Raw genomic sequence first — 13675 nt, forward strand, 5'->3', positions numbered from 1 at the left:
TCGGTCCCCTTCTTTGCGAGGCATTGAAAAACCTCCCTGGTCTATGTGGTTGAATCAGAGCTTGAAATGCACTACTCAATTGAGGGACTGTACAAATAATTGTATGTGTGGGGTACATGGATGGGGTAGTCATTCAAAAATCACATTAACCACTATTATTGAACACAGAATGAGCCCATGCAACTTATTATGCAATTTGTTAAGTACATTTTTACTCCTGAACTTATTTAGACTTGCCATAACAAAGGGGTTGAATATTTCAGCTTTTATTTATTTTTTCATTTCTAAAATGTTCTACAAACAAAATTCCACGTTTACATTATGGGGTATTATGTGTGGATCATTGACACAAAATCTAAATGTAATCCATTTTAAATACAGGTTGTAACACAACAAAATGTGGATAAAGTAAAGAGGTGTTGTAGCGATGTGCACTGAGAGTCAGGAAGCAAGTTCAAATCAAATCCAATTTTATTTGTCACATACACATGGTTAGCAGCTGTTAATGCGAGTGTAGCGAAATGCTTGTGCTTCTAGTTCCGACAATGCAGTAATAACCAACGAGTAATCTAACCTAACAATTCCACAACTACTACCTTATACACACAAGTGTAAAGGGATAAAGAATATGTACATAAAGATATATGAATGAGTGATGATACAGAACGGCATAGGCAAGATGCAGTAGATGGTATAGAGTACAGTATATACATATGAGATGAGTAATGTAGGATATATAAACATAGTGGGATAGTTTAAAGGGGCTAGTGATACATGTATTACATAAAGATAGCAAGATGCAGTAGATGAGGCAAGATGCAGCAGTTTAAATGAGTACAGTATATACATATACATATGAGATGAGTAATGTCGGGTATGTAAACATTATATTAAGTGGCATTGTTTAAAGTGGCTATTGATACATTTTTACATCAATTTGCATCAATAAAGTGGCTGGAGTTGAGTCAGTATGTTGGCAGCAGCCACTCAATGTTAGTGGTGGCTGTTTAACAGTCTGATGGCCTTGAGATAAAAGCTGTTTTTCAGTCTCTCGGTCCCTGCTTTGATGCACCTGTACTGACCTCGCCTTCTGGATGATAGCGGGGTGAACAGGCAGTGGCTCGGGTGGTTGTTGTCCTTGATGATCTTTATGGCCTTCCTGTAACATCGGGTGGTGTAGGTGTCCTGGAGGGCAGGTAGTTTGCCCCCGGTGATGCGTTGTGCAGACCTCACTACCCTCTGGAGAGCCTTACGGTTGTGGGCGGAGCAGTTGCAGGAGCAGGCGGTGATACAGCCCGACAGGATGCTCTCTATTGTGCATATGTAGAAGTTTGTGAGTGCTTTTGGTGACAAGCCGAATTTCTTCAGCCTCCTGAGGTTGAAGAGGCGCTGCTGCGCCTTCTTCACAACGCTGTCTGTGTGGGTGGACCAATTCAGTTTGTCCGTGATGTGTACGCCGAGGAACTTAAAACTTACTACCCACTCCACTACTGTCAGGGAGTGACTGATTTAATCAATAAACAAAACATAATACAAAACAAGAAACACGAACAAGCACAGACATGAAACAATGACGACTGGGGAAGAAACCAAAGGGAGTGACATATATAGGGAAGATAATCAAGGCAGTGATGGAGTCCAGGTGAGTGTCACTATGTGCGTAACCATGGTGACAGGTGTGCACCATAACAAGCAGCCAGGTGACCTAGAGGCCAGAGAGGGAGCACACATGACAGGTGTGAATACTTTCTGAAGAGACTGTAGCTGTTGAAATGCCATGGAAATAGCACTTTGAGACAAAATGCATGATGTGCTTTGCTTTGGGGAGTTAGCAAGGCACAGTAGACACATTTATTACATTTATATTCAATTCTGAAGGAAGGATGTTCCTTTTTAGGGTATAAACTGAACTAATGTGCATGCTAATAATATAGCCACAGCATCCCCTTTACTGAGGAACTCTGCTTTGAGGTACATTCTCTACAAAAGGCATACATTTGATACAGACCTCAGTGCATACATTTGATACAGACCTCAGTGCATGAGCACATCGCATGAGATTGAAAGATTTTGATATTTTCTCCAGAAAGGGTAAAGGGGGACAGCTAAAACGTATATCTGCTAAAACAAAGGGATTGACATCAGATGACCATATTTAGACATTAAACACTTGATTGGCCAAGATACCGTCAGAGGACAACTCATCATGGGTTTGTTCGGGTTCAACATAAATCGACAAACCAAAACATCTCAACCTTTCAATTTGATGCTCAAGCTGGTCATGTTTATCTTGGTATTTCACACGTGTTTGCAGGCTCTGAAAACTTGGTTTAGAATTATTATTTTTATTTTATTTTTATCATTCCGTATATTTGAGTACAACATCCAACACATCAGCCTTTCTTCATTTCTATTTTCTAATATAAACTTTTCTCCATGACTTTTACATTTCTCTCATGATCCAAATACACATCCTACATGATTGAGAAGAGATTAAGTATTTGAGATGATTTTTCCTGGAACAATCCCTGTAGATGATGAAATGTAATATATGTGTGGGTTTAGGATTAATCTGAGAATGGGAGAGAGATTTCCACATGCAGGATTTAGAAGGTATTATTGAGAAAAAGACACCTCCGTTCCCCACCCTTTCCCATAGTAACCAAAAGGCAAACAAATTATATTTTCTAGTAATAGTAAGGATATCGCCATATGCCACAAACAGGCTGTGTCTGAAATCAAATGTTTACCACGAGACAAACAACTTAATCAAGTAGGAGACATTTCCGTGTGCTTACTGTAAAAACTAAAACTGAGTGATGGTGTGACCAGGTTGGTCTGCTGGCAGCTGCTGGGCTCAGCTGAGGAGGACATCACAAACAAATTAATCTCGGAACCCACAACCCAGGACCAAATATTGCATGCGCTGGCCAGCTACTCATGAAAACAGTCCCGGGAGACTACAAACAAATATGGTCTGTGGCTGGAGATGACAGAGCAGACAGCCATGGAGAGAACAAACAGGAAAGGATTGGATTATCTTTCACAGTCTAGCTGAAGAAAATCCATAACTAGACATTGAGAGATACTGTATACACAAACTTCTGAGGAGATGTTTGGTTTGAAATGCCTCACACACAAAAACTGTTGTAAAGACTGGGATGCTGCTTACATGGCAAATCCAACTAAATCTGTCTTTGAGGGTCAATGAGTGTAGGCTACATGAAGACAGTGCAGTCGGTAACTCTGATGTCTAAGTTCTGACCATGGTTCTAAAAATTATTCACAGATAGCCATTCTGCAGCTAGTGCTTTAATGTATGTGTAGTGTGTACTGGGTATGGGCCCATGTTTCACCACACACAAACAGGACATTTAAACAGGACACACCTTGCTTTGCAAACACAGAACAACCCTTTGTTTACAGTACAGTAAACCTAACTGCTGTGGTGGAAACAGTGGTGGTCAGTGCCGTTTAAGCTGAGGGAGGACGCTTTTTTTTCTCATTATTGTGGCCTTATTTCTATTACAGCACATTGGATGAATCTTATTCATATTCCATTCACCCCGTTCAATGTAACAGCGATTAGGTTTAGGATACTACATTATACAAAATGTTTCCCTATACCCATCATAAGGTTTCTACAACCAAGCCTATGAATTAAAGTTTACAATGTAGGTGCACACAGGTCGAGATACACATTTGAGGTCACAGACGGTGACACATGGAAAGACAGTGACATTTAATACCGCCTTACACACTCTGCATCTAGCTGCATCTAGTTGATATAGGGTGTAATCATTAGTCCAACAGTTGCAAACAAGAGTTTCTATTGCACAAATTCAGGTATGTTTATCACCGTTTAATTCCGTTTGCTTCCATTAAGAAACATTTTCTAACAGAATCGGCGGAATGAATACACCCCTGAGCACGCGTAAACACAGTTAACTTTCATAGCAGACATTTTGTATTCCTTGTCGCATCTATGCGCTCTCCTCCTCTCACCTTCGCTTGTGGACTTCAATGCACAACACATCAGCTGTATGTGACCAGGCGAAAAAAAAATTCCAAGCCAAACCGCTACACACAGCCTACATCGTTGTCACCATATTAGGTAAAGTAACATAGCTAATAGAACTAATGCGTTAGTAAACCCGCTACAATCATGCAGTAACGTTACAATGTACAGTCAGTAATCAGTTACACCGGCGGGCCCCTGTGGCAAGAAATTAGTAATACAAAAAGCTTACCTTGACTTGGAAGAGTTCCAGTGTTGTGTTGGCCAGCTAGCTAACATAGCATCCCTCTGTTTGAGCAGGGTGTTTCAGTAGGCTAAACTACCTAGCTGCATTAGCTAGCTAAGTAAGTGAAACGGAGAAAAAAAATGACAATCTCTATTTCTCTCTTGCTTCTCCTTAATTTTGGAAGAAATTAATTTATTAAAAACTGTTAAACTATTGTCTTTCTCTCTGAGTCAACTACTCACCACATGTTATACACTGCAGTATTAGCTGTAGCTTATGCTTTCAGTACTAGATCATTCTCTCGTCCTCCGGAATTTGTCATAATTACTGTGTAAGTCTATGGAAGGGGGTGAGAACCATGAGCCTCCTAGGATTTGTATTGAAGTCAATGTACCCAGAGAAGGACGGAAGCTAGCTGTCCTCCGGCTACGCCATGTTGCTACCCTACAGGGTGCTGTTGAGGCTACTGTAGATAGTGAGTTTCTATAGTGTGTTTTAATCAATTATTTGGTGACGTGATATATTTAGTATAGTTTTATCTAAAAAGGCAAACTTTTTAAATGTTTTACAATTGTCATTTTTTATGAAATTCACTAAGGAGGATGGTCCTCCCCTTCCTCCTCTGAGGAGCCTCCACTGCGTGGGAACCAGGAAAGCCTCATTATTGCTACTTCCAGACCTGGGTTCAAATATTATTTTACCATCTTTATTTCTGTTTTATAGTTTTATAGTTAAAAAAAAAAAACATTTGTGCCAGATGGGTGGGGTTTGCAGCCTAGTGGTTAAGAGTGTTGGGCCAGTAACCGAAAGGTCGCTGGTTCGAATCCTTGAGCCAAAAAGGTAGAAAAATCTGCCATTCTGCCCTTGATCAAGGCAGTTAACCATCAACAACAACTGCTCCCCGGTCGCCGATGTTGTCGATTAAAGCAAACCCCGCACATCTCCGATCCAGAGGGGTTGGGTTAAATGAGGAAGAAACATTCCGGTTGATTGCATTCAGTTGTGCAACTGACTAAGTATCCCTTTTCCCTTTTTATTGGTCCATTAAACCAGAGGGTCAATCAAACACATATCAAATATTTAAATGATTTTTAATAGTATTTTAACCTGATTCTAGCTAGTGTATTCTGGGTAGAGCAACTCACTGAGACTCCTCTTCTTGGTCTGTTTCCTGAATTCTAATGTTGGTCTGTCTCCAATATGAATCTCTATGCAACAAAATAGAGCTGATGCTGCAGATTCCTCGTCTTTCTTTGCACATTCTTTGGTGTGTTTTGCTAATGCTCATCGTGTCATGGTCTGTGTCATGGTCTGACTCTGCCCAGATAACTTGTGAAGAGTATTTGCCAGGTGCAGTGGATCTAGACAATATCACTACGATTTCAGCAGCAGAGCGATATCGATGTTAAGAGGAACGTCCTGTTTCTCACAGACAGTTATCGATGTCAACATGAGAGAGCGTCTTTTCTATGTACGAGAGGCTTATCTTGAACGTTCTGAAGAAGAAATGCTGGGAATTAAACCACTGGGAGATGTGTTGGGATCTCAGTGTGGATCACTCTGACTCTTTTGTGCTGCGCTGGACTGATTACACATCTACCAAAGTTGCTATGGTTACTACAAGCCAGCATTGTACGGTTGGGTTCGACACGATAGTGTGAAAAGGGCAGGCCTATAATAGTCTGCGTGAGTCAGACAGTACAGACAGTACAATAGGCTAAATGTCATAATAAGATGCATCCCTTGCAGTGACATGAAGAATGTGAGAGACAATGGCTTGATTGCCTTGCATGTATGAAAGCAGCCCAGCTGTCAGGGAGGTGTGGTGTGTGAAATGTGCTGATGGGGAGGCACAGATAGTCATCGCCTGAAAACTCACCAGCACGTTGCCACCCATCTGCAGGTAATCACTTTGCATAAACTGAACTCTACGTTACACTCTTTCTCTCTCTCTCTCAGCAGAAACTCACTCTGTTTCCTGCCTCAACTGGCACAGGTGCACAGACACAGGCACGTGTACACGGCTCGAATACCACCCCACCAACACACACACATGCTTAAACACACACCGTACTTGTCATGGCTTCAGGCCATGGATCATCACTGGAGGCTTTGGGCCATGGATCATCACTGGAGGCTTCGGGCCATGGATCATCACTGGAGGTTTCGTGCCATGGATCATCACTGGAGTGAGGAGACGTATGGGCAGCCTGGTGCGTGGCGCTACCACAGGGCTTACCAGGCTGGGGAGACATACAGTAGGCCTGGTTCTGGGAGCAAGCACAGCACTCACCAGGCTGGGGAGACATACTGGAGGCTTGGTTCTTGGAGTAGGCACCGGATACTCTGGGCCGTGGAGGGGCGAGCGTAGTCTCGAGTGTAGAGCCAGCACAACCCGTCCTGGCTGGATGGTTATTTTCGCCCGGCAAATGGGGCGCTGGAACAAGACGCACTGGGCTGTGCAGATGCACCGGAGACACAGTGCACAGAGCCCGCGCAGGATATCCTGGGCGGTAGAGACGCACTGGCGGCCAGATGCGCTGAGCCGGCACCATCCGTCCTGGCTGGATGCCCACTCTAGCCCGGCCGATGCGGGGAGCTGGAATGTAGCGCACCGGGCTGTGAACACGCACTGGAGACACCGTGCGCTCCACCGCATAACACGGTGCCTGACCAGTACCACCTACGGTAAGCATGAGGAGTTGGCTCAGGTCTGAACCCTGACTCTGCCACACTCCCCGTGTGCCCCCCCAAACATTTTTGGAGCTGCCTCTCGTGCTTGCCTCCTTGCCGTGACGCCTGGTATCGCCGCCGTTCCTCCCTTGCTGTTTCCGCCTGTTTCCATGGCAGGGTCTTATCCCCTGCTATAACCTCTTCCCATGTCCATGAGGTCCTCCACTCCCTCTTCTCCCGGGCCCAGGATCCCTGCTCCTCCAGGCCACGCTGCTTGGTCCTTTGGTGGTGGGTAGTTCTGTCACGAACGTAGTCAGGGAAATGACCGGATCAAGGTGCAGCTTGGTGAGCGTACATTATCCTTCATTAAGAATGTCGCCAACAAAACAAGAAACACCAAAAACAAACGTGAAGCTGACTAGGGCTATACAGGCCACTAACACAGACAACTACCCACCACTTAGGTGGCAAAACAGGCTGCCTAAGTATGATTTCCAATCAGAGACAATGATAGACAACTGTCCCTGATTGAGAACCATGCATACATACATAAACAGAAAAGATAGAATGCCCTCCCCAAATCACACCCTGACCTAACCAAATAGAGAAATAAAACGGGTCTCTAAGGTCAGGGCGTGACATGACTGAAGATCATACTACAGTAAATGTGATAAGTCTAAATCAAATCAAATCAAATTTATTTATATAGCCCTTCGTACATCAGCTGATATCTACTAATGTGAAAGTGTCAGATCAGGAACAGACATTTATCAGAACAATGAAAAATGTACTTTCTCTGTAGACACACTGCAATTCCTGAGAAACAAAAGTCTGTGTTATCACAGTCTGATTAGCTTGGTTATGTAGTGTTGTTTTGGAGGAATCTTTTCCTGTGGGCCTCTCCAGCACCGTGTGTATTAGACTATCCTATCCTATCGCTCTCCTTCACTGACACTTCTGATGCTCAAGAGTGAGCAAAGACTACAAACAGTCATGTTGTTCCAGTGACCACTGTTATTACTGCATTGGTATCACATAAAAACACCCTGGTACTATCAAACGCTTCTCTGCTTTCTCAACATTTTAGCAGCTTTTCCTGCACTACCACTACCTCCAAACATCCCGGGTATGCTGCATGGGCGAGGATCCCACAGGACCGTGAAAGCTCACTTTCCTTTTTTGAGCATTATAAATGCTCCAACCCTCCCTGTATCTCTGTCTCGCCCTCCCTCTCTCTTTCTCTCTCCCCTCTTTCTCTCTGACTCCCCCTCTCACCTCACTGGACAAACATCTTGCCAGTCGCCACGGGCCGTGTTTTTTAATCTGCTTCCAGACAGCTCTGGACTGCATGGAATCGGATCTGAAAATAGGCCCACTGTTCTGTTCAGCCATAATATTTAACTGATAAGGTCATCATCACAGTATCTGCTGAGTGTGGGCACTGGGACACTCTTCCAGTGTGTAATAGAGCGCTGGACAACTGACTCGCCCAGTCAGAAGAAGGGTGGTGGTTATATAATTTTAGAAAAGGTTATTTTTATCTCCTAATAAGGAAAGTCTTTTGTGCAGCATACAGACAAGATAATCAACTATAAACATGACAGTGAACCACACTGGTAGCGGTTTAGATACAAACAGCAGTATCGCTACTATCGCAGACTGTAAAACCATCTCATCCTTCCACTCAGAGATAACAGACAGTGTTAATCAGAGCTCCCTCCTTTTCCGACGTCTGCTTCCGTACCTTACACATAACAGCTGTGTTATTCTTATCTACCAGATACTATCTGAGACATACCACAGCTGGCCAGACAGAGGCTCTCACAGTCTACCTGCCAAATTGAGGCTAAAACATCAATCAATTAAATGTATTTATAATGCCCTTTTTACACCAAAGTCACAAAATTATTTTACATTAACGAGGCCTAGAATAGACTCACAAGGAGTAAACATCATAAGGATTATTACTAGGCCTTTATTTGGGAGCAATCGTGTTAATGTGGACTGCATTATCCTAGGTGTTAGTAAACACCAGTATAGGAAGCAGCCCTGATGAGAAATGGATTAAAATGCTCTGTGTCCTTGATCAAATCCCTCTCTCATGGATCGATTTATCCTCTCCTCTGCAGACTTCTTTCTATACATCAAGAGATTAGGCTACAGTACATGAAGAAAAATCTGCCCATTTCGTGATCAATTGTCATTAACTATGTGGAGGCTTGTTTGATTGGATGGGGCAGTGGAGGTATGAGAATAATAATAGCATGATTGATTAACATTATAGTAGAGCTCATCAAATTATAATACAGGGCTTTCTGGGATCGAACTGACTGTGTGTGTGTGTGTGTGTGTGTAACGAATGTAATCAAAATACTTGACAGATGACAGATGTTTAGCTTCATATGAACTGGAACACATGCACGTGCAGTCACACAAACACACTGTGTCTGGCACACAGCAGGAAATGACAGCATAGCTGGATCACGCAACGGGGATGATGGGTTTATTTCCAGCTGTTCTAGAGGACAAGTCACCCTGAGAAGGTGACATTAGGACACCTCACCTCACCGTGAGTGTGTGCTCAGTACAGACGAGTCATGTCTGAAGTGTTCTTCACCCTAAATGGGGCCAATTTAGATCTACAGTAATAACAATATGTTATGAAATGTTATGAGTGTCCTATTCGCGAGCAGTCGAGTAGAGACATTTGTGTGACAGGAACCAAGAGTCTAATCTCTCCTGCTGGCATGCAGCAGCTCCCTACTGAAGCCTTCTGAATCAGAGCCTGCCGTGCTATCTCACACCACACACACTACCGCTCCGAAATGACACGACTTAACACTCACTAGCTGATAACCGCTACACTGTGTAGTGTGGGCTGTGGCCTCACTGGCTGCCTGGCTTTTCTCTATTGGCTGCTTGGCTACAGCGACACAGAGACTTCACTAGCTGCCCACACTAGAACACTGAACAGGCCCCTTTGGCTGGGTTGGAAAGAGATCTGGCTACATACGGAGGTGCTCCCACACACACTCCTACAAACACACACAAAGATGAATGGCACACACACACCTCTGTATCAGTTACTTTACACTAGGAGCCACTGAGCCCACAGACGGGAGCTGACAATGCAGATATGCTGTTCGTGGATAGGACAGAGGTAAGAAACAACCTGAAAGGGCCATTTGTTGATGAGAGAGAAAATAGAGATGAGAGTGAGATACCAGTGGTTTCTCTGACTAATGTGAAGTTAAAGGCTGCTGAATGAAGTTAAAAGAGACTTTGAAATGGAAATGTGTTAAGCAGTCTAGAGAGAGAGAGAGAGAGAGAGTACATGGGACAGCGATACCATCTCCTCTGGCTGATTCCCTGCCTCTGACAGAGAGGAAGCTGCTGGAAGATAAAACACACTCAGCACTTTTCACAGTGAACCAATCACACAAATACACACAAGACATGCACACACACACATGCAAACTAACACACTACTAGTCAATTAATATCCTTCTTTGAAGCATTTGAGCAATAAGAGAAGAAAAGAGAAAAGGGGCAGAGTAAGCCTACAGTACAAACCATCAAGTACACTCACGTATGCAGCTTCAGGCAACGTTCAGGGCCACTGGCACTAAGTCTAGGTACAGCTCCATATGTCTGACAATTAATCTTTTAAATGGGATTTACTGACACGGCCTGAGATCAGATTCATAACTAGGTTATTTGGCAACGCATGGCTTTGTTTGCCTCCACATGAACAGAGCACAGAGTCAGAGAGACAGGGTGGTGGGGGAGAGACTAGATAGAGAAAGAGAGAGAGGGGGGGGGGAGAAAGATAGGCTGATGAAGTGAATGAGTATTGCTGTTGGAGTGGTGAGTAAACAGTGCTAAGCTGGCATACGATACAGTACGGTATGGTAAGGTAGCAGACCTGACTCGGACTCCTCCAGTCTTCCCGCCTGGTTCCCCATGCTGGTCCGGTCGGCAGCTCTCCCCACCGGGACGGACTAATCCAAGAACCCCGGCAGCGGGGGAGGCCGGCTCTGCTCAGAGAAGCTCTCTATCTAACAGTATGTAGCAACGTCTAAGTCCGATACACCGGTAGAGATACAAAAACATACAGGAGACAAAAATAATATTCCCTCCTTCCTTTCTCTCTCTCTCTCTCGCTCTTCTCTCCAGCTCTTCCTGAGGCAGAGTGAGTGGAAGCAGGCTGTCCCGCTGCTTGAGTGTGTGTACGTGTATGTGTGTATGTGTCATTCAGACTGGTGACATTGCAGTGACACACTGGCTGGCAGGCAGAGCCGTGTGGGCTTTATTAGCCCAGTGACGGCTGGAATCATCACAGAGGGGGAGTGGCTTCCACGGCTACACACACGCACACAGACCGGCCCTCCTCCTCCTTCCCTGAGCCTCACAGACTTGCAGAGCTGTTTTTCACTCTCACAACAGAGCATACATGACTACTGCTTTTAACACAGTGTATTGTGCCTCCACAAAGTAAATATCACTGTACAGTATGATGAAAGAGAGAGACTGATGGAGGAGGAAGAGAGGAAGGAAAGAGGGGGAGGAAAAGGATGATTTGTCTTGTTGGCAGAGGCTGACATCAGAGCTCTCTCTTCTCTTCCCTTTCATGTGAACTCTCCTGACTTCATCTGTCCAACAGAGAGTAAGATCACGAACTAACTGGAGCTCTGGCAAACCAGGGGTTGGAACCGGTTTAGGGAACAGAATTGAACATCTGAGGAAAAGTTCCACAACAGAACCTTCATTTTAAAAGCATGGGAACTGGTTGCATGGGACATCCATATGCATTCAGATCCAACCTGGCACAGCCAGCGCCATCAATAAACGAGGGATGTTGGCCAAATGTGCCACATTTACATATCCTTAAATAGCCTATAACAAATTACAAAACACAATGTCTTGTGTTTCGATGTGTAGCATATGCAAAACTTTATCACCAATTTATTTAAAAAAATGTACTTTCCTAAAACAATAATTGTTCACCTCACGGTTCAGTTGTCAGAGATTAGAGCACTAAATGCATCAGTCGCCTCTTCACTGTGACCTTGAGACTGGTGTTTTGCGAGTACTATTTAATGAAGCTGCCAGTTGAGGACATGTGAGGCGTCTGTTTCTCAAACTAGACACTCTAATGTACTTGTCCCTTTGCTCAGTTGTGCACCGGGGCCTCCCACTCCTCTTTCTATTCTGTTTAGAACCAGTTCACTCCAGTTCTGTGAAGGGAGTAGTACACAGAGTTGAACGAGATATTCAGTTTCTAGAAAATGTCTCACATAGAATAGCCTTCATTTCTCAGAACAAGATTAGACTGACAAGTTTCAGAAGAAAATGATTTGTTTCTGGCCATTTTGAGCCTGTAATCTAATCCACAAATGCTGATGCTCCAGATACTCAACTAGTCTAAAGAAGGCCAGTTTAATTGCTGGTTTAATCAGAACAACAAGTTTTCAGCTGTGCTAACATAATTGCAAAATAGTTTTCTAATGATCAATTAGCCTTTTAAAATGATAAACTTGGATTAGCTAACACAACGTGCCATTGGAACTCAGGAGTGATGGTTGCTGATAATGGTCCTCTGTACGCCTATGAAGTTATTCCATCAAAAAATCTGCCGTTTCCAGCTACAAGAGTCATTTATAACATTAAAAATGTCTACACTGTATTTCTGATCAATTTGATGTTATTTCAATGGACAAAAATGTGTTTTTCTTTAAAAAAAACAAGGACATTTCTAAATGACCCCAAACTTTTGAACGGTAGTGAATACGAAGGAAGAGAAGCTTCAACACTGACATGCAATTCTTTATGGGCTCCCAAGTGGTGCATCGTACACATCGTTTACATTGCCAAAGCAAGTTAAATAGATAAACAAAAGACACATTTCAAATGTTATATCATGGCTATGTAAAGTGTTATAATGATATGCAAATAGTTATAGTACAAAAGGGAAAACAAATAAACATAAATATGGGTTGTATTTACAATAGTGTTTGTTCTTCTCTCTCTCTCTTTCTCCTCAGCAGCAGGCGTATGTGCGCGCAAGGAGTGTGAGAATGGTTCTGAAGTGTGAATTCGAAGTGTAGGCTATGATAGAAAGCCTTTCCTGATCGATTTTACTTGTCATCTTTTCATTTTTTTTATTGCCCAAAAGCCAGCAATTAGCCCTTCCGGCTAATGGAAACCCTGGTGTGTGATTGTGTAGGCGAACTGCCTCTCCCCCTCGAAAGCATGGTCTAGTAATCTATTAAAATTACAAGCGTGATTCAGAGAAGACCTTTTCAATGCTAGTTAAGGAGACTATAGTTATCAAGTTTCACATTAACTACAAAAAGGTAAGACATGTTTTTATTTTCATTCTGGTGCCGCTCTGCAAAAAAAAGGAACGATCTGGTTTAGAACTTTATTTTGCTGGTCAGAACGACTGGAAAATCATTTTGGTTCCAACCCTTTTGGCAAACTCTAAACACACATATACATGCATACACAGACATCCTCACACACTCTCTCTTTCTCTCACACAAACATGCATGTGCACACACACACTAGCAGTGTTTTCATAGCAGGACTCTGCATTACTGGGGGGCGCCATTCTCCCTGCAGGAGGGGTGTGTCTGAAAACGGAGGGAGGGGCAGTGGGTTCATTCTCATTCACAATGTATGTGTCTGAAATATTAATGCTGGTAAAAGCCACAGTAGGAGAAATGAAGTTGGGAGTGAACTGATGTGTCATCTCC

At 43.5% G+C, this 13675-nt stretch overlaps 1 protein-coding gene across 7 annotated transcripts in view; it reads right to left on the reverse strand.

The window, feature by feature from the left end:
• LOC115105533 (cytospin-B-like) overlaps window positions 1–13675 on the reverse strand; it is a 179239-nt gene that overhangs the window by 86172 nt on the left and 79392 nt on the right. Inside the window, exon 1 of one of the 7 annotated variants that reach the window (XM_029627694.2) lies at window positions 10843–11197. The exons of the other annotated variants lie outside the window; for them this stretch is intronic. Coding sequence (XP_029483554.2) covers window positions 10843–10882 — 40 coding nt within the window. The 5' untranslated portion in view covers window positions 10883–11197. Of the gene's footprint in view, window positions 1–10842; window positions 11198–13675 lie in introns of those variants that run through there. 7 annotated transcript variants of the gene reach the window in all.

This window comes from Oncorhynchus nerka, linkage group LG22 (genome assembly GCF_034236695.1).
Source record: "Oncorhynchus nerka isolate Pitt River linkage group LG22, Oner_Uvic_2.0, whole genome shotgun sequence".
NCBI lineage: Eukaryota > Metazoa > Chordata > Actinopteri > Salmoniformes > Salmonidae > Oncorhynchus > Oncorhynchus nerka.